Here is a 22,923-nt window from a genome sequence, read left to right as displayed (position 1 = left end):
GTTTTGGCAATTCTGAATAAATCTGCTATAAACATTTGTGTGCAGGTTTTTGTGTATGAACATAAACTTTCAATTCACTTGGGTAAATACCAAGGACTGTGATTGCTGGATTGTATGATAAGAATATATTTAGTTTTGTAAGAAACTGCCAAAATGTCTTCTAAAGTAGCTATACCATTTTGCATTCCCACATAGTGAATAAGAGTCCCTGTTCTTCCACATTCTCAGTAGGATTTGGTGTGGCCAGTGTTTTGGATTTTTGGCCTTTCTAGTAAGTATCTAGTGATATCTCATTGTTGTTTTAATTTGCAATTCCCTAATGACTTATGATGTTGAACATTTTTTCATATGCTTACTTCTCATGTGTATATCTTCTTTGGTAAGGTGCTCAGTTCTTTTGCCCAGTTTTTAATTGGGTTGTTCATCTTCTTATTATTGAGTTTTAAGAACTGTTTGTGTATTTTGGATAACAGACCTTTATCAGGTGTGTTTTTTACAATTATTTTCTCCCAGTCTGTGGCTTATCATCTCATTTCATTGACCTTTTTTTTTTTCTCATTCTCTCTCTTAGACATTTACATGTAGAGCATACCATATAATACTATACCAAATAATACAGTTTTATCTCTTGAGTGACTACTGTGTGCCAGCAAAATATTCAAAGGAAACAGAGGACTCCTAATCCACAGCTCACTGCCCAATTTTGAAAGAGTAGAAGAAATCGGCAGAAGTGAAACATCCACCATTTGCAATGTTTTTCCACCAAAATATTGATATATGTGTATGTTTACTCATGGTACATCATTCTTATAAGCACTGAAGCTTATAGTAAATAGGCGCTTTCTTAAGCTAACTGATGTAATATACCAGAACTATAATGTCAGTGTAACTAAATATATTGGTGAGTAAAGTATTCTGCATTTCAGTAAAATACCATAAAAATCTAATTAGCTTCATCTCTTGCTACAAAAGGAACAGCTGTTTGTGAGGCTGTGAAAAAATTTCATTCACTTTAATTTGATGCAATTGATTCTTGTTTCTTAAATTAACAAATATCTTCCTTTAAAACAAACAACCCCATTTTGTAGATGAACAAACAGGTATGGGAAAGCAAAATAAGTTGCCAATACAGCACATCGGTTAGCAGTAAAACTGGGAGTAGAACCTAGGTGCCAGTTATCTTCCCAGTACAGTATTTGCTCCACTGTACTTCCATGAGCCAGTCAGTGCCATTGCTGGGGAAAAACCTTAAACACTTAGCAAATGACACAGCCACATGAATAGCTCTTGTGGTTTAGTACTGGAGAACACACACACACACACACACACTCAGGTTGAAAGACAGAGGTTTTTGTCCTCAGGTAAGCACAGAATAATTTAGGAACAATGGCAAGTTACCCCCCAGTAGATATGAAATAGGGTATAAACATAAGTAATATCATGTGAAAGAGTAGAGTGTGATTTAATCAAGGAGAAACACCCTAGAATTGAATTTTATTCTGGATTCCAGAGAAAAAGCATAATTAGAATGTTTTAATATTCTAATTAGATTATTAGAATATTTTAAAACAAAGTAACTAGAATGGATTGGAGATAAACTCACTTCAATCAAGATTTCCAGGTCAAGTTTTAACTGTATCATTTAATCTAAGCAATATCTGTTTTAGTTGAGTAAAGGATTTCTAGACCATTTTAAGATAGAGTAACTTAAACGATTATTATGCTAATGGAAAATGTTAATTCTCATGCATTGGAATGAGTCTTGTATTCACTAACATTGAACTAATCTTTGATGGGCTATAGATTATAATTATGTACCGTATAAACATGTTCAAGTCATACCTTTTAGGCACCTGCTACCAACACATTATCACCTTGATCAGATTTCAGGATGAATTTAATGACATAGATTAAAAAAAAAAAAAAACCAGTGGCTCCAGGTTGAAGGTTGATTGTTCATTCTGTATAATGTGTGTGAACAGAAATTGGCTATGTTACAAAGATATGAAAGATGCCATTCCATAGCAAAGACTCATTCAGAGGAATTCTTTTAGTGCCAGTGATGTGACCAAACCAAAGTGGTATAACTTTTATGAGAGTACTTTTATTTGCTTTAATGAGATTGTTTATCAGTATTGGGACACTAGGGGGAATAATCAAGAGAAAAGAAAGTAACTCTCCCTTTTGATTAACCTCTAAAATATACAAATATCTCATGCAACTCAATATCAAAAAAACAAACAACTCAATCAAAAAATAGGCAGAGGAGCTAAATAGACATTTCTCCAATGAAGACATATAGATGGCCAGGGGGCACATGAAAAGATGCTCAATATCACTAATTATTAGAGAAGTGCAAATCAAAACTACAATGAGATAGTCAGAATGGCCATCATCAAAAAATCTACCAACAATAACTGCTGGAGAGGGAGTGGAGAAAAGGGAACCCTCCTACACTGTTGGTGGGAATGTAAACTGGTACAGCCACTATGGAGAACTGTATGGAGATTCCCTAAAAAACTGAAAATAGAGCTACCATATGATCCAGCAATCCCACTCCTGGGCATATATCCAGAGAAAACCATAATTTGAAAAGATATGTGCACCACAATGTTCATTTCAGCACTATTTACAATAGCCAGGACATGGAAGCAACATAAATGTCCATCAACAGAGGAATGGATAAAGAAGATGTGGTACATATATACAATGGAATATTACTCAGCCATAAAAAAGAATGAAATCATGCCATTTGCAGCAACATGGATGGACCTAGAGATCGTCATACTGAGTGAAGTAAGTCAGACAAAGACAAATATATGATATCACTTATATGTGGAATCTTTAAAAAGGGTACAAATGAACTTATCTACAAAACAGAAATAGAGTTACAGATGTAGAAAACAAACTTAGGGTTACCTGGGGGTAAGGGGGGAGGTGGGGAAGGATAAATTGGAAGATTGGGATTGACCTATACACACTACTGTAAAATAGGTAACTAATAAGGACCTACTCTATAGCACAGGGAACTCTACTCAGTACTCTGTAATGGCCTATATGGGAAAAGAATCTAAAAAAGAGTGGATATATGTATATGTATACCTGATTCACTTTACTGTACACCTAAAACCAATACAACATTGTCAATCAACTATACTCCAATAAAAATTTTAAAAAAGAAAGTACCCCTTTCATATTAAAGATAAGTGTATGAATGAGTAGCTGAATTAGCACCTCAGTAAATCTTTACTGGATGGATGGATGGATGGACAGTTGGATGACACACAGATACATGGATGTTGAGCTTGTATGTTTGTGTAGGTTTACCTCCTTTATTTTCAATGTTAAAACATCTGCTTTGATTTCTTAATTCATAGGTCAGAGGTAAAATTAGAATTCAAAAACAGACTTTATATTTTTCATCTGCCCTTTTTCCTACTGCAGATACCAACTTCTTAGCCTTCTTTTCTCTTTTCACCAGAGCAACACAACCTCTGGACTTCCTGTATTAAGAACATAAGGTGGCAGTGGTGGAGACAGCAGAATGCCGAGATACTTCCATGTCCATTGCACTCTTTGCACAACTGCCATCATCCTGTAGTTTTAAGAGATGATCAGGTGATCAAGTTTGTTTTCTTTTCCTCGTTTTTCTGTAGTTATCATGTGATGTAAAACTGGATCCTCGCCCAGAATACCATCGGTGTATACTGACTTGGCATCACCAAGAACCACTACCTTGGGCACAGAGTACAGGTAAGTCATTCACACCTGCAGGTATCTCTATACACCCATCCTGTTAAAACACAAATTTATGTATAACCTCCTTCCTTGAGTATACCTAATTTTGTAATTATTGTACATTTTCCCTTTTGAAAGATTAGATGCTAACCTATTCCTAAAACAGTGTAGCATAACAGGACAAGAGTAAAAAAAAAAAATTAATAAAGGTTTTGTTATTCCATGGAGCCATATTTTCTAGATAAACATTTGAAATACAAATCTAAAATTACAGATTTTTATCTGTTTGTTCAACCAGTAAGTTCTGAGCATAACTTCGATTGTAGGAAAAGGAGGGGACTGTGGCTATGCCACCCATCAATGTGAGATTAAAGCCCAATTAGAGTGTGATTCTCTGTAGCCTTTACTATACACTAGATATTGGTAAGATTTAAGGACTGAGAAATCAACGTTGATAATTCACAGTTCTGAAGTTACCTGCTGTAGACTTTAAACTTTTATCCCCAACATAGGTTATGTGCACAGTGCCATATCTAGTCATATTTTACCTGACTTTTGATGGGATTCCAGAAAAAATTAAACAAAGGTCCTATCAAGTGCAAACATCAGCTAGCACAGTGAGTAGGTCTCTGATGGGCTTTGCCATCAGACTTGCATTCAAATTGGCCACCAACTAATTAGTAGGACCCTAGGCAAGTTATCTAACCTCTTTTGAGTCGTTGAGAATTAAATAAGGTAGTTGAGTAAAAGGTCTACCACCTTGTCTGGTACTTAGTAAATACTAAAGAAATGGTAGCCACTGCTGTTATTATCATTATTATTTTAATAGGGTTTAAAAGCCTCTCTTTTCAGACACACGTCACATTTTAGCCTGAACTGAGAAATTCTATGGCATTTTCCACAATGCTGTAAAATTTTGGTTTTGTTCTTTTAAGCAATAATTTGTAATGTTTATTTTTAAAGTTCAGTGAGAAGGTAGTAGGATACAGTAGCAAGGTCACCTGAAAAAGGTACTGGGAAGTCTGATCATCTCTCTTCCTCTTGAAGACCTGTGTTTCTGTTCATCAGTTTTTATTCTGAAAAGAACTGCAAGGGCTGCGCATGCATACACCGTGTCGCTGCTGCCACTGTAATGAGAGTATTTCCTCCCAGGTAATCAGATGAGCAGCCGTCTGATGAGCATGCGCAGCGCCAACGGATTATTGATGCTTCCTCCAAAGACAGAGCAGTACGTGGAGCTCCACAAGGGCGAGGTGGTGGACGTCATGGTCATCGGGCGGCTATGATGGTCACCAGCAGGAGAAAGCTCTGATGCATGTCTACATATCATTGACTGTATCCTGTAATATGCAACGGCACAGCTAGTTTTTCTGATTTGGATAAAAGTTGATCTGTATGGTCAACATCTTGAACTATATTTCAAAAGAATTTAAATACCTTTTAAAGAAAAAAACACCTAAAAATCTTAACAAACAACTCTATTCTGATTATATCAAAGCAAATTTTTCCTTTCTTGCAAATTGCTTTGTGTGTTCAATGCTAGGTCTGATAGCGATAGCTTTTAGTAGACAGCAGTAGGTGCCTGCAGAACTTGTGTTTTTCTCATCTTTAAAATACAACTACTTATGCTCTTAAATCAAGGCTGTCTGCTTATTTATACTAGCGTAGGCAACACTTGGATTTCCCTTCTTAGTATGCTTCATAACCGCTTTACAGAGAGCTTTTGCTTGTTCTTTATCATGTATCTCGTGTTTATGTGCACAGTGCCAAATAAAGAGTGACTGGGTGGCGGCCCTGCCCTGCCTCAAGGAGAACCATCCCCGCAGAGCGTTCGGGGGTGGGGGGGCCTCGCATCCCAGTAGCCTCATGGCACAGTACTCTTGGGCAGTAACTGGATACCTTTTATTTGAACAAACAAACTGGGGGGAAAAAATGCTTCCTTAAGTGCTGACAGCCTTTTTAACCAATACGTTTAAAATTGTACAGAACAAAAAATAAAATCAAAGACTGATCTTGTACAGATATTAGTGTTACCAGCATTCATGTGGAAATCAAGAGCAAAGAAAAAACAATGTTAAACAACTCTGTACCATAACATTTTCTGTAATGATACTGAAACTTAATGAATAAAAAAAAAATCCTCGATCATTATTTAAAATCCAGTGTGTGTTGGCCTTGTTATTAAAAAAAGAGAAGATTGTTATGCCATTCTGATGGGGTTCTGCCTGGATAAAAGGAATAGTTAAGATGGCTTAGCAAGGTTAAGTGGTATAAAGGAGATTTTAAAAAATATAGAGTAATCTATATTTTACTGTAGCATTGTGCAAATACAGATTAGAAAGTAGGAGAGAATGTGTAGTTGGTCTGGTCTTTCCAGTCATAGCTGGAGAATAGCAAGCAAATTTAGAGGAAAGATAGTTGATAATTTAGAAAAAAACTATATTTTTATTTCAGATGTCATAAAAACAAATTTCAAACATCTACAGTTCCTTGGAATAGAGGGGGAAAATAAGTAATGAACCATAAAATTGCAGGTGAGTACCTGGACATTTTTTTTTATCATGTTTGGAAGTGAAAAATGGGAAAAATCTGTACTGACTATAGAAAATACAGTTGAAATATATGCAATCCACAATGGCTTCTTTAATAAAAACTTAGGGGCACTTTCCAAACAGTGGTAATGGGGGACATTAAATATGCTATAGAGTATACTTAGTAAAGCAAACAACAAAAATTAGCCTACTAGTAGACAAGGTGCCAAATGATGGTAATGAAAAAAGCCAATTTGTAAACAATAAATATTTGATACTTACACTTGATATTTCCAAAGTTGAAAATAAAATGTTCTATATTTTAAATTTAGTTTATATTTTCAATTAAAGAAGATTAGGTTAATTAATAGAGGTCAAATGAAAGCTCATGCAAAGAGTTCTTTACCTACATTCATCCAAGAAATATTTATCAAGCATATACTGTGTGCTTGAGTACAAGGTACATCATGCTATACTATTTACAAGAATGAATAGGGATAATTGCTAACATTACAGTCCATCAAGGAAGATTAAAAAAACATGTGCAAGTAAGCATAATATTTGATATGTTTGATATTTGATAATAACATGGTAGAATGTGTAAAATGTGATAAATGCTGTAATTCAGATTTAAAGAGTTGGAGGAGTTCAAATGAGAACCTTCTACAAGGTAAGATTTCAAGGGGTAAGAAATTTTAGTGGGTCTTGAAGTCAAGGTAGAATTTTAAAGGTGATAATGCAGGAAGAAGGGTATTCCAGAAACAATGTACAATTAATAATAATTGTTATTTTTATTATAGAATTTAAGATCCACAAGGGCAATGATTTTTGTTTGTTTTGTTTACTGATATTATCCCCAAATCCTTAGAGTTCCTGGCATATGTGCATATGGATAGGCAAAAGTAAATATTTGTTCCATGAAACATTATACAGAGCTTACCAGGCACTTTTCTAAGCACTTTTCATATGTTTAATTTTCACAACAACCCTGTAAGTGTTATTATTCCTATTATAGATGAGGAAACTGAGGCACAGAGAGGTTAAGAAACTTGTCCAGGGTGACACAGCTAATAAAAGGAGGAGCCAGGATTCAAACTTAACAATCTGGCTTCAGAGTCCATATTCCCAAACACTAAGCCATAGAAACAGAAAATTGATATATTTGTAAGACCAAAAGAGTACATGTTTGAGGCCCAAACTATGAACTTCTTGAATACCAGGATAAGGAGTCTAGATTTATTCTAGAGACAATTAAACCATTAGAGATTCTTGATCAGGGAAGTATTAGGATCATTTTTTGGAAAAAAAAAAAATGCTCTGGCAGCATTGAATAGGATAGACTGGATTGGGGAAAAACTGAAGAGAGACACCAATTAAGAAGTGATCATTATTGTGCAGGTGAGGGGTGATGACAGCCTTAACCATAATGTTAGAGGGGTAATGGTGATAGGAAGGTCATGACATCTGAGTGTGCCTCTGGACATAAAAAATGGAAAAAATTTTATGACTGATTACAAGTGTTGGAAGGAAAGTTAGACGAATAAGAGATGATTCAAAGTCTTCAGTCTTGGCTGACTGAGAACATGTTCAACAAGTAACAAAAAGAAAGAAACATGGATTTTGTGGAGGAGCTGGTAAGTTTGGACATGTGTTTGAGATGTCAGAGGGGCCCTAAGGTAGCCATGTCCTGTTGGCATTTGAAAATATAGGTTAGGAGTTCACAGAAGAGATACTGGCTGAATATAACCTTGGGGATCCTTCACATGAAGGTAGTATTTGAAATGTAAGGGTAGATAGGAAAGATTATTAAGGAAGGACTTGCCAAGAAAAGAGGACAGAGCCTTGGGGGGCACCTTATTTTGGAGTGTTGGAGGAAAAAGCCATGGATGTAATGAAAGGAAGAGCAGTTTGTAGAAGAGAAAAAACAGGGTACTGCAGTGTCCCAGAACGAGGGAGGAGAGTTTCAAGAAGGAAAGATAATCAATTGTCAAAAATAAATGTCAAGAATGAGGGCTCGAAAGAATGTATTGATCAGGCAATCATTTGTGAGCTGCAAGAGTGCAATTTCAATAATGGGTTGAAGGCAAAAGCCAGATAGCAAAATAGAAACTCTGACTATGAAATATTTGGAACTTGGGCATGAGGAAAGAAAGATAGACACAGGATGGTAGCTTGAACCGATAACAAGATGAAGAAAAGATTTTTGTTTGAAAAACAATAGTAGTGGGCATATTAAAAATTTGAGAGTAAGGTTCCAGATGGGGAAAGGAGAAGAGGAAGGAAGGGCTGGATTAAAGGACACTGATGGCCCAGTTAGGCTGGAGAAGAAAAGGAACATTTTTCTTTCTGAATTAGAAAAGGAAAAAAAAAATATGAACACATTTGAGGTAGATTCAAGGGAAATTTAATTTAAAACTTAAGGGTCAATAAAATGGTTCTCCTTGGCACAGTGAAAGTCAATGTCATGTAATCTATTTGCATTATTTGACCAAAATTATTTTAAAATTATGCATGTATGATGTATTACAATTCTTTGTCTTAGTAGTTGATATTTAAATAAAAGATTATAAGGTGTTTTTAGATTCTTGCTTATAGCTGTGTGGAAGTTAAGCAGTTCCTTTTTCTCATGTTTGTTTGTTTTTTCTTATGATTATACAAGCAGTACATACTTATCCACCCAAGTCTACAGCAAGACTGCCACCCCCACTAAATTGACAGACTCCCTGCCCAGACACCCAGCCCCTTCTGTAGGTCACAGAGAAGTGCTTGACCCTCTTGTGTCAAGGACCCACCTTTCTGCCCAAGCCCTATACTCTGCTCTATCTAACCTATAGTGTCACCTCTCCCTGCTTACATGCTTTCCCATCAGCTTTATACATCCTTAAAATTCTCCGATGTCCTAAAAACAAAAATGAAAACCTCCCTTAGCCCCCTGCCTACCCATAGCAATTACCCAGTCTTTCTTGTTCCCTTCAGAGCTTGACTTTTCAGAAAGAATTGTGTATATTTATTTATGTAGTTACCATTTCTGGTGTTCTTCATTCTTTGGTGTGGATCCACATTTCCATCTGGTATCATTTTTCTGTTGCCTGAAGGAGTTCCTTTAAAATTGTTGTGTGGGTCTGCTGGTGATATATTCTTTTAGCTTTTGCATGTCTGAAAAAGTATTTGTTTTGCTTTTGTTTTTGAGAGAGATTTTTGCTGGGTATAGAACTCTAGGTTTATAGTGTTTTCCTTTCATTACTTTAAAGATGCCTCTCTTCTTGCTTGCATTGTTTCCAATGAGAATTCTGCTGTCATCCTTATGTTTGTTCCTCTGTACATAGCATATATTTTTTCTCTGGCTGCTCTTAAGACTTTTTTCTTTGTCATTGTTTTTGATCAGTTTGATTATGATGTGTCTTGGTGCAGTTTATTGAGCTTGAGGTTTATTGAGCTTCTTGGATCTATGGATTTATAATTTTCATCAAGTTTGTAAAGTTTTCAGTTATTTCTTTAAATACTTTTTCTGTTCGCCCCACTCTCTTCTCTCTTTCAGATACTCCAATTATCTGCACATGAGGGCAATTGAAATTGTCCCACAGCTCACAGATGCTGTTAATTTGGGGGACTCTTTTTCTCATTGTGTGTTTCATTTTGGATGGGCTCTATTGCTATGCTTTAAGTTCACTACTCTTTTCTTCTGCAATGTCTAATCTACCATTAATCCTATCGAGTGCAGTTCTCATCTTAGACATTGTAGTTTTTATTTTATTGAAGTATATAGTTGATTTACAATATTGCATTAGTTTCAGGTGTACAGCATAGTGAATCAGGTATGGGTTTTTGCAGATTATATTTCATTATAGGTTATTACAAGATACTGAATATAATTCCCTGTGCTATGGTAAATCCTTGTAAGCAGTCCCTTTTTAACCTGCTTTTTTGGTTCTGTGCTTTGGTTGTTTCACATCATGTAACACACAATGAAAAAAAGAATATAAGCAGATTACATTTACCAAGTAAACGCTATTAAGTGATGTTGCATGTTACAGCAAGTGGATTCTTTGGATGGCTTTTATTTTTAAAATTATTTGCTAACCAAAAAAACTTTGTGGATCTAACCCATAACCAACTCCTGATCTTCATGAAACCCTAATAGGTAAGTCATTATCATTCCTAATTATAGAAAGTAGGGATTTATGTACGTACAGAATTCAAAGCAAATAAATTATGTATCTTATTATCCCAATGATGATGGATCTATGTTAAATAATACATTGTATTCTAACAGGCTTATAAGAAGTGTTGAGCTCAACTGTCTATAACAGAGTTACATCATTATAGAGTTCATTTATAACTTGGCCTAGAACCAAGAGATTAAAAAGTTGCTCAATTCTGGCCATTTTGTATGGTCAGTTAGCAATATGTCTCCTGTAGTCTTTTGTAATAATTCAATAATTTATTTAACAAGCATATATTAAGTTCCTACAGTATGCAAGGCTCCATGCTAGGCTCTGAGGATACAGTGATGAATGAGACAAAGACTCATATCCAAGAGGAGACAGATTATGAGAAAGCAAAAAAAAAAAAGTTTTTTTTGAAATACAGATTATGAAAAGTCTATGAAGAAAATCCTATTATAGTTAGAGAGTAACTGGATGGAGGCCTAAATCATATTCAGTTGTGTAAGATCCAGCCATTAAGAAAGGCAGAAATTACACTAAGAGACTTTAGTGTAACAATAAGTTAAATCTGTGTTGGAGATCTGGAAAAGCACAAAAGAAACATGGAGATGTCAGAGATAATAACTATATAGGAAGCAGATACCACAACTAGGGCTGGGAGATGGGAGGAAGAGGTTAGAATTATCAGAATCTGGAAGCTCAGAAGTCAGACCTCTTGGAGCTAGGACTCAACCCTCCAAGGAAAGGGCACTGCCCAGATGCTAATTCTGAGAGTGAGGGGAAAAAAAGGCTAGAACAAGTTGCCATTACCAGGGTGACAGAGAATCAAGAAGCAATCAGGAACAAACACAAGTCCCTTCTTCGCTCCCTCTGCTTTCCGAGTTCCCTGTAGTCTAATGCAGCCTATTGTTGAACCTAACAGGAAGCCAGCTGGCAAAAAAGAAAAAAGAAATGTCGTTAGCTGAGTTCCAGCCCCAGCACCACAATGTAGAATGCAATGGTGGATTTAGAGCTGAGAGACAATCACTTGTCCGGGGATTGAGGAAAGGGTTCTCTAAACAGGTGACATTTGAAGTTAGATCAGAAGAATGAAAATAAGCCCCGCATGTTAAGAACTGAGAGAAGAGCATTTCAGACAGAGGAAAGGGCTTAAAGAATACAACACCAGAAAGGAGACAGAAGCATGATGAGGGAGAAGGGAGGGTTCTGAGATACAGCTGGAGAGAACTGAAGACAGGATGCAGCCAGATCATGCTCACACATGTATAGGCTCTTGGGTGTATACTAAACACACACACACACACACACACCTGTGATATACGTGATATATGTCAAATAGCCTAAGAGCATGGGAAGCCACTGAAGGTTTAAGGAAAAAGCCTCTTATTTACTAAACACCTATGGAATACAAGGCACCCAGGGCTCCTGCAAACAAGGAACTCATCCTTCCTGCCTCCTACACCTGTTCCTCTGCCTGTGTTTTGTTTCTTGGTTAATGGCACCACCATTTACCCAGTTTCCCAAACCAGAAACCTCTGAGTCACTCTTTCTTCTCACTTCCCACATCCAGTTAGTCACCAAGTTCTATCAACTCTACTAATAGTTCCTAAATTAACCCTCTCTTTTCTAGTCCCACTGCTACCATCTTAATCTGTATGCCTCCAGAATTGCCCTCCCTGAGTCTGTCCTTCACACTGCTACCAAAGTGATCAATCCAGAGCATAAATCTCTCTGTGCTAAAACTCCTCATCAGAAAACTGCTGCAACAAATTAAGTCCAAGCCCCCAGTTAGGGTCTTTAAAGTCCTCTGTGATCTAGCCCCTCTCTCATCCACCTTCACTTTCCCCCCCTCACTTAACACCAGACCATTTGCAGTTACCCCTTCAAAGCATGTCATTTTATGCCTCAGTGCCTTTGCTCAGGCTGGCTAATCTTCCAAGATTAACCTTGGACATTAAATCCTCCAGGAACCCTTCCCTAAATCCCCAAACTGGATTTAGTGCCTCTTATCTGTGCTTCCACTTATCTCTGCATCCCACTGAAATTATCTGCTTACATCACCCCTCCTCCACTTGATGGCAGAGACTGTTCACCTCTGTAGCCCCAGGAAATAGTAGGTACTCATTACTAAACTGACCAACAGAATTGGCCTTGTATAGCACTCATCAGGGAGCCAGAGACAGAACCTGGCATGAAAACTTCATATCATGCTTAGGACATGCAGTAGAGAGGACCCCATGCAGGCATGGGCAAGTTGGCACATCTCATGAGGAACAAGGACAGAGGGTTAATTGGTCATGGACCTCACTTCAACAAAGTGCCTCAGACTCAGAACTATGACATCATCTCCACGTAAAGTTATAAGTATGGCTTAATACTCTGTGCACGTTAAAAAGCATTAATATTTTAAAGGTAAATATTTAAAATATACCATGATTTTTATTTCCCTCTTTTGCTATTTCTTCACTTTTTAAGATACCAGTAGCCTCGAAAAAAAATAGAAGTGAGAAACGAAGAGTTTCATCAAGACATCAGAATTAGTAACACCAACATGGAAGAGATGAATCAGATTTATGCAGAAATGTTCCCTGACCCTGAGTTAGGAAGAACAGAAAATGGCAAGCGATCACGCAACAAATACGCTGAATGAAGAAATAGCCAACGGTACTCATACAACTAGAGGAAGAATTTGTCCATCCAAAAGAGGGCATTCAGGGTAAAAGACGGGAAAGGGAGTGTCTGAGGCAAAAATAAAAGGAAACCCTTTGATCCTGCACATGTACAGGCTGCCCTTGCCTGCAAGCTGAGCCAGTTATACGTGGACAGATATCACCAGAGCTTGACGCCAGTAAACACTCCACTTATGCATCCAGCCCTCAACACTGCTTCTGGGAAAACTGCCTGATACACATCCTATGGGAGTGGATGCTGTGGTCTCCCTGACACCAACACGTGGTCCCACATGGAAGTTACCATTCTTAAGGAAATAGGAACCTTATCATCCACTCAGAAACTCAGATGATATTTATTCTGAGACTGAATATCCTCTGGGCCCTGTCCAAAGCAAGTGTTTGAGTCTAGAATATGGTGACCCAAGTGAAGTTAATTCACTAAGGTCATGCCCCCCAGGCCTAAGTGGTGAGTTAGCATCCCCTGGTGCCCTTCCATCCTTAAGAGCAGGGGAGGGAGTGGCTAGACAGGTGGGCATCTGTAGCACTGGACCACAACATAAAGGTGAAGAAGGACAATCTGACAGGGAAGCCACAGAGAAAAGCAAAGACAAATAACCTAATCATGTATCTTCAAGAGAGAGGAGAACTTCAGAGAGAGAATACCATGCGTTTCTTTACATTCATTCATTCACCCAACAATTACTGAGTGCCTACTACAGCACGTGTCAGAATATACTAGAAGCTGGAGGTATGAAGATAAAGAGGCCTCTGCCCTCTAAGAATCCTACCTTCTTTTGAAGTTTTTCTTCATAGAAGCACAAAGCGGCTTAAATATGTTTAAGTCTCTGAAAATTGGGATGTAGGTAGATTGAATGATAAATTATCACTTGAATGATAAATGATAGTGTTTTCAACTTTCTCAATATGATATCTTTTCCATGGTGATCCTATGACTAAATTGGCTTTTCTCTCAGGGAAGCCACTGAAAACTTCACGCAGCAACCAGAACTACTGCTCCTGAGCTGTGCAGGCTCCACAGGAATGCTGGCAACACCTAACCCCAGGGTTAGGGGCTGACCTTCAGGGCTGCTCCTTCCCAGAGTTCTTCTCTTACTTCAGAGACTATGTCAGCACATTATGATGCAGGAGCCTTAGAACAATGCCCAGGGCAGTCTGGCCTCCTGTGCTTCTTTTATTAAGTGGTTAGTTGCCTGCCCAGTAGACTGAAAACACCTGCCAAAGAAATGTGAAAAGAGTTGGAAACGTGCTATTTGGAGACTATTCTCCTAGTAGACATCCAGGAGATCTCCAGAGATCTGTTTCATCCTCAACTCTGTGTAAGTGACTGTCTGCCTACTGCAACTTTGGTGTGAACCTGAGGGAGGAGGAAAGGATAGTTCAATGAATTCTCATAATTCGAGGGCAAAATGTCTATTCTTTTTCCACCTTCCCCTTTTCCTTAAAGTTTCATTTCCTTCTAGTTTCAACCAGAACAAGCAAGAAATCTCAGAGACTTAATACCTGGTTACTGAATTTCTTTTTCTTAAAAATAGTTTCATTGAGAGTTTCTTTGAAAACAAGTTTTCTGATGATTTTTAAATTTTGATTTTTCAAACTTTCTCCCATAAGTGACTGAATTGAATGAATTTATGGAAATATGGTCATTTTAAATTATTCAAATGAGAGAGAAGGTCTAGAACACAGGGCTTTTCTGTTCAAAGCTGAAAGGTTAGCTGGGGCCCCATTGTCAGAAGAGAGGGAGGCCATAACAGTTAGATCTTCTCTAAGGTTCAACCAGAATTGCAGCCTAGGACTGTGATGGACCAATACTAAAAATATGTTTACTGCTGTGTTAAGAATCTTAGAAAAAAACTAAGTAAATGCTATGCTTCAAAGTGCTACGAAGAACTAATCTCCAAGCTCCAAGTATCACAGAGACCAGTTCTAATGAGTGACAGGTAAACCCCATCATTCAAGAGCCTTCACGTCATTATGGAAATAACACAACAAAAGAAAAAGACAAGAGAAACTATGTGGTAGGTATATGGGTGTTCACTATAGAATTTTTTCAGCTTTGTTATAGCTTTGAAAATGTTTTATCATAAAATATCAGTGGGGGGAAAGACTACATGGAAGTGGTATTATTCTCCGGGCATTTATACACACCCTCTCTGATTTCAGTGGTCAGAAAAGCCAATGAAAACACTTGCACGCTAGCTCCCAGACTTTCACTCTCTCCCCTTCCCAATTTCCATTAAAACTCAAGCTGTTGAGGAGGACCTTCAAGATGGTGGAGGAGTGAGATGTGGAGATCACCTTCCTCCCCACAAACACATCAGAAATACATCTACATGTGGAACAACTCCTACAGAACACCTACTGAACGCTGGCAGAAGACCTCAGACTTCCCAAAAGCCGTGTGGCTGACAGGGTCTTGGTGCTCTGGCCCAGTGTCAGGCCTGTGCCTCTGAGGTGGGAGAGCCAAGTTCAGGACATTGAACCACCAGAGACCTCCTGGATCCACATAATATCAAATGGCAAAAGCTCTCCCAGAGATCTCCTTCTCAATGCTAAGACCCAGCTCCATTCAACGATCAGCAAGCTACAGTGCTGGACACCCTATGCCAATCAACTAGCAAGACAGGAAAACAACCCCACCCATTAGCAGAGAGACTGCCTAAAATCATAATAAGGTCATAGACACCCCAAAACACACCACTGGATGCGGTCCTGCCCACCAGAAAGACAAGATCCAGCCTCATCCAACAGAAAACAGGCACTAGTCCCCTCCACCAGGAAGCCTACACAACCAACTGAACCAACCTTAGCTACTGGGGGCAGACACCAAAAACAATGGGAACTACAAACCTGCAGCCTGAGAAAAGGATACCCCAAACACAGTAAGTTAAGCAAAATGAGAAGACAGAGAAACACACAGCACATAAAGGAGCAAGGTAAAAACCCACCAGACCAAAAAAATGAAGAGGAAATAGGCAGTCTGCCTGAAAAAGAATTCAGAGTAATGATAGTAAAAGTGATCCAAAATCTTGGAAATAGAATGGAGAAAATACAAGAAACATTTAACAAGGACCTAGAAGAACTAAAGAGCAAACAAACAATGATGAACAACACAATAAATGAAATTAAAAATTCTCTAGATGAAATCAATAGCAGAATAACTGAGGCAGAAGAACGGATAAGTGACCTGGAAGATAAAATAGTGGAAATAACTATGGCAGAGCAGAATAAAGAAAAAAGAATGAAAACAATTGAGGACAGGCTCAGAGACTTCTGGGACAACATTAAACGCACCAACATTCAAATTATAGGGGTCCCAGAAGAAGAACAGAAAAGGAAAGGGACTGAGAAAATATTTGAAGAGATTATAGTTGAAAACTTCCCCAATATGGGAAAGGAAATAGTTACTCAAGTCCAGGAAGTGCAGAGAGTCCCATACAGGATAAATCCAAGGAGAAACACGCCAAGACACAAAATCAAACTATCAAAAATTAAATACAAACAAAACATATTAAAAGCAGCAAGGGAAAAACAACAAATAACATACAAGGGAATCCCCATAAGGTTAACAGCTGATCTTTCAGCAGAAACTCTGCAAGCCAGAAGGGAGTGGCAGGACATATTTAAAGTGATGAAAGAGAGAAACCTACAACCAAGATTACTCCACCCAGCAAGGATCTCATTCAGATTCGATGGAGAAATTAAAACCTTTACAGACAAGGAAAAGCTAAGAGAATTCAGCACCACCAAACCAGCTTTACAACAAATGCTAAAGGAATTTCTCTAGGCAGGAAACACAAGAGAAGGAAAAGACCTACAATAGCAAACCCAAAACAATTAAGAAAATGGTAATAGGAACATACATATCCATAATTACCTTAAATGTAAATAGATTAAATGCTCCAACCAAAGGACATAGACTGGCAGAATGGATACAAAAACAAGACCCGTATATATGCTGTCTACAAGAGACCCACTTCAGACCTAGGGACACATACAGACTGAAAGTGAGGGGGAAAACGATATTTCATGCAAATGGAAATCAAAAGAAAGCTGGAGTAGCAATTCTCATATCAGACAAAATAGACTTTAAAATAAAGACTATTACAAGAGACAAAGAAGGACACTACATAATGATCAAGGGATCAATCCAAGAAGAAGATATAACAATTGTAAATATTTATGCACCCAACATAGGAGCACCTCAATACATAAGGCAAATGCTAACAGCCATAAAAGGGGAAATCGACAGTAACACAATCATAGTAGGGGACTTTAACACCCCACTTTCACCAATGGACAGATCATCCAAAATGAAAATAAATAAGGAAACACAATCTTTAAATGATATATTAAACAAGATGGACTTAATTGATATTTATAGGACACTGCATTCAAAAACAACAGAATACACTTTCTTCTCAAGTGCTCATGGAACATTCTCCAGGACAAATCATATCTTGGGTCACAAATCAAGCCTTGGTAAATTTAAGAAAATTGAAATCATGTCAAGTATCTTTTCTGACCACAACACTATGAGACTAGATATCAATTACAGAAAAAAATCTGAAAAAAATACAAACACATAGAGGCTAAACAATACACTACTTAATAACCAAGAGATCACTGAAGAAATCAAAGGGGAAATCAAAAAGTACCCAGAAACAAATGACAATGAAAACACAATGACCCAAAACCTATGGGATGCAGCAAAAGCAGTTCTAAGAGGGAAGTTGATAGCAATACCATCCTACTTGAAGAAACAAGAAACATCTCAAATAAACAACCTAACCTTACACCTAAAGCAATTAGAGAAAGAAGAACAAAAAAACCCCAAAGTTAGCAGAAGGAAAGAAATCATAAAGATCAGATCAGAAAGAAATGAAAAAGAAATGAAGGAAACGATAGCAAAGATCAATAAAACTAAAAGCTTGGTTCTTTGAGAAGATAAACAAAATTGATAAACCATTAGCCAGACTCATCAAGAAGAAAAGGGAGAAGACTCAAATCATTAGAATTAGAAATGAAAAGGAGAAGTAACAACTGACACTGCAGAAATACAAAGGATCATGAGAGATCACTACAAGCAACTATATGCCAATAAAATGAACAACCTGGAAGAAATGGACAAATTCTTAGAAAAGTACAACCTTCCAAGACTGAACAAGGAAGAAATAGAAAATATAAACAGACCAATCACAAGCACTGAAATTGAGACTGTGATTAAAAATCTTCCAACAAACAAAAGCCCAGGAACAGATGGCTTCATAGGTGAATTCTATCAAACATTTAGAGAAGAGCTAACACTTATCTGTCTCAAACTCTTCCAAAACATAGCAGAGGGAGGAACACTCCCAAACTCATTCTATGAGGCCACCATCAGCCTGATACCAAAACCAGACAAAGATGTCACAAAGAAAGAAAACTACAGGCCAGTATCACTGATGAACATAGATGCAAAAATCCTCAACAAAATACTAGCAAACAGAAGCCAACAGCACATTAAAAGGATCATACACCATGATCAAGTGGGATTTATCCCAGGAATGCAAGGATTCTCCAATATACGCAAATCAATCATATTAACAAATTGAAGGAGAAAAACCATATGATCATCTCAATAGATGCAGAAAAAGCTTTCGACAAAATTTAACAATGAATTATGATAAAACCCTCCAGAAAGAAGGCATAGAGGGAACTTACCTCAACATAATAAAGGCCATATATGACAAACCCACAGCCAACATCGTTCTCAATGGTGAAAAACTGAAACCATTTCCTCTAAGATCAGGAACAAGACAAGGCTGTCCACTCTCACCGCTATTATTCAACATAGTTTTGGAAGTTTTAGGCACAGCAATCAGAGAAGAAAAGGAAATAAAAGGAACCCAAAACGGAAAAGAAGAAGTAAAGCTGTCACTGTTTGCAGATGACATGATACTATACCTAGAGAATCCTAAAGATGCTACCAGAAAACTACTAGCGCTAATCAGTGAATTTGGTAAAGTAGTAGGATACAGAATTAATGTACAGAAATCGCTTGCATTCCTATACACTAATGATGAAAAATCTGAAAGAGAAATTAAGGAAACACTCCCATTTACCACTGCAACAAAAAGAATAAAATACCTAGGAATAAACCTACCTAAGGAGACAAAAGACCTCTATGCAGAAAACTATAAGACACTGATGAAAGAAATTAAAGATGATACAAACAGATGGAGAGGTATACCATGTTCTTGGATTGGAAGAATCAACATTGTGAAAATGACTCTACTACCCAAAGCGATCTACAGATTCAATGCAATCCCTATCAAACTACCACTGGCATTTTTCACAGAACTAGAACAAAAAATTTCACAATTTGTATGGAAACACAAAAGACCCCGAATAGCCAAAGCAATCTTGAGAAAGAAAAACGGAGCTGGAAGAATCAGGCTCCCTGACTTCAGACTATACTACAAAGCTACAGTAATCAAGACAGTTTGGTACTGGCACAAAAACAGAAATATAGATCAATGGAACAGGATAGAAAGCCCAGAGATAAACCCACACACATATGGTCACCTTCTTTTTGATAAAGGAGGTAAGAATATACAGTGGAGAAAAGACAGCCTCTTCAATAACTGGTGCTGGGAAAACTGGACAGCTACATGTAAAAGAATGAAATTAGAACACTCCTTAACACCATACACAAAAATAAACTTAAAATGGATGAAAGACCTAAACGTAAGGCCAGACCCTATAAAACTCTTAGAGGAAAACCTAGGCAGAACACTCTATGAAATACATGACAGCAAGATCCTTTTTGACCCACGTCCTAGAGAAATGGAAATAAAAACAAAAATAAACAAATGGGACCTAATGAAGCTTAAAAGCTTTTGCACAGCGAAGGAAAACATAAACAAGATGAAAAAACAACCCTCAGAATGGGAGAAAATATTTGCAAATGAAGCAACTGACAAAGGATTAATCTCCAAAATTTATAAGCAGCTCATGCAGCTCAATATCAAAAAAACAAACAACCCAATCCAGATATGGGCAGAAGACCAAAATAGACATTTCTCCAAAGGTGATATACAGATTGCCAACAAACACATGAAAGAATGCTCAACATCACTAATCTTAGAGAAATGCAAATCAAAACTACAATGACGTATCACCTCACACTGGTCAGAATGGCCATCATCAAAAAATCTACAAACAGTAAATGCTGGAGAGGGTGTGGAGAAAAGGGAACCCTCTTGCACTGTTGGTGGGAATGTACATTGATACAGCCACTATGGAGAACAGTATGGAGGTTCCTTAAAAAACTACAAATAGAACTACCATACGACCCAGCAATCCCACTACTGGGCATATACCCTGAGAAAACCATAATTCAAAAAGAGTCATGCACCACAATGTTCCTTGCAGCTCTATTTACAATAGCTAGGACATGGAAGCAACCTAAGTGTCCATCAACAAATGAATGGATAAAGAAGATGTGGCACATATATACAATGGAATATTACTCAGCCATAAAAAGAAACGAAATTGAGTTATTTGTAGTGAGGTGGATGGACCTAGAGTCTGTCATACAGAGTGAAGTAAGTCACAAAGAGAAAAACAAATACTGTATGCTAACACATACATATGGAATCTAAAAAAAAAATGGTTATGAAGAACCTAGGGGCAGGACAGGAATAAAGACGCAGACGTAGAGAGTGGACTTAAGGACACGGGGAGGGGAAAGTGTAAGCTGGGATGAAGTGAGAGAGTGGCATGGACTTATATATACTACCAAATGTAAAACAGATAGCTAGTGGGAAGCAGCCTCATAGCACAGGGAGATCAGCTGAGTGCTTTGTGACCACCTAGAGGGGTGGGAGGGAGATGCAAGAGGGAGGAGATATGGGGATATATGTATATGTATAGCTGATTCACTTTGTTATAAAGCAGAAACTAACACACCATTGTAAAGCAATTACACTCCAATAGAGATGTTAAAAAAAAAAAAAAAACTCAAGCTGTCAAAGGTCCAAAAATTTCCCAGTAGCCAATAACCAATAACCGCATCATCATCGGCATCACAGGGTGAAGAAAACTCATAGGTACACTATTTTCAGCACTAATGTGGCCTTGGTCATTCTTGAAACATTACCCATGTAGGGAGGTCCTGGTGACATCATCAAAGCCTAGGGCAAAACTGAAGTAGTTCCATCCCTGAAATGTTACAACTCATTGCTTCCCTGTGCTAGGTTTCCCCATTAAACCACTGGCATTGGTTTCTGGTCTGTAATCAGATTTAATATGGAATCTGTTTTCTTATACTAAAAGTAACCAAGAATTCTTCTTCAGATGAAAATTTATACTGTAATTCTGCAGAAAAGTCCAACCTGATGTAACTATCTGCTGAATTAATCTCCATTCAATTGGAACTAAAAAGAGAAAAAAAAAATTGAGAGTGTGGGAGAGCACTAATTAAAAGAAGTAAAGGATGCAAAGAATCAGCTAGTGATAGGATAAATTAGGGTCCATCTCAAATAGAACTAGATTCTTTTATGTTGTCCTTGCTCTGCAACACACAAAAAACCTTTCTCTATAATATCACTCTATAATTGCTTGCTTAATTAGATGTATAAGACATTTAATGGGCCTAGTGAAAGGCATAAATTATTGGAAAAATATAAACTGTGATTGTGAAGACGAATGCACAATCCTGGTAGGACACAGTGTAACAAAGGAGTCTGTGTATCTGTGAAATGAAGCTAGCTCTGTGTTCCCACCATGGCCTACTGCAACACTACTTTGCTTCTCTGCTTTAAGTCACACATTAATTCAAAACATATTTACTGTAATTCCATAATATATACATTCATTGACCCTTTAATGTTATTAAGCTATTTTTAATACTAAAATTTACTTTTTATTTGAGTTCTATATTGTAGGTCTCTACTGCACCTGTAATAGTAGTAAAGCAAGATAGTATGAACTTTCATAAAGAATTTGCATAAATAAGCTTTGTTTTACTTTTAAAATATTTATATAGAATCTACAAATGTTCAGCTTATTAATAATATTATAGCAAATTTCCCTCACAACATCTTTGCTCTGACTTCTCATCAATAAAGCCATGTTCATATCATTCATTCTCTGACATGCAACAGTCACAGGGTGATACAAGACAGACATAAATGCACTATTCGTGCTTTTCATTTATCCTGATTAAAAATTTATCCATGGATAATGATGAAAGTGTTCTAAAGTAAGATTATGGTGATGGTTGCACAACTCTGTAAATACAGTAAAAATCATTGAATTGTACCCTTTAAATGAGTGAAGCTGACAGTATGTAAATTATACCTCGCTAAAACTATATTAAAAACTCATCCATGGATAAAATTATTAGGAAAACAAAACTATCTGTAAAAGTCCAGCCCACACAAAATTAGAGTTATTTTGAATCACCAAAATTAATAACAATATTTCTGTATGGGTTGCTCATTGGCTAAGCGGGCTGCGGGCTGTGAGCTGGCTGTCAGGCTGCTTTTCTGTGGTCTCCCCACAAGAAAGCACAGCAGAGCACTGGAGACGCAGCAGAGGGAGAACCTTGAGTCATCCACTGCCCTTTAAGAGAAAACTATTTCCCAAACATCGGTTGAACCATTGGGTGCAATTCGTTTTGGCACATCTTACAAGAGACTGTGATGTTCCAAATAGGTCCACACCATGATTGGTAACTGCTGTTTTTTAAAATATCTAATGTCATGGGAAAATATTAGTATATATTATATTACATACATAAAGCAATTTGTA

General features: G+C 37.4%; 1 protein-coding gene across 11 annotated transcripts in view; it reads left to right on the top strand.

The window, feature by feature from the left end:
* Positions 1–22,917, top strand: part of GPHN (gephyrin) — a 638,461-nt gene extending 615,544 nt beyond the window's left edge. For 6 of the 11 annotated variants that reach the window (XM_082451599.1, XM_082451603.1, XM_082451604.1 and 3 more), the window contains 2 exons: positions 3,657–3,753; positions 4,891–22,916. In XM_082451599.1, the coding sequence (XP_082307725.1) occupies positions 3,657–3,753; positions 4,891–5,024 (231 nt within the window). In that variant the 3' untranslated portion in view covers positions 5,025–22,916. Of the gene's footprint in view, positions 1–3,656; positions 3,754–4,890 lie in introns of all 11 variants that reach the window. The other 5 variants (XM_082451600.1, XM_082451601.1, XM_082451602.1 and 2 more) reach the window with 1 other exon arrangement.
* Positions 22,918–22,923: the final 6 nt, after the last annotated feature.

This window comes from Balaenoptera physalus (assembly GCF_965194825.1).
Source record: "Balaenoptera physalus genome assembly, chromosome: 2".
In the NCBI taxonomy this organism is placed as follows: domain Eukaryota; kingdom Metazoa; phylum Chordata; class Mammalia; order Artiodactyla; family Balaenopteridae; genus Balaenoptera; species Balaenoptera physalus.
Note: the sequence above shows the minus strand (reverse complement) of the source record. Positions and strands in the feature narration are given on the sequence as shown.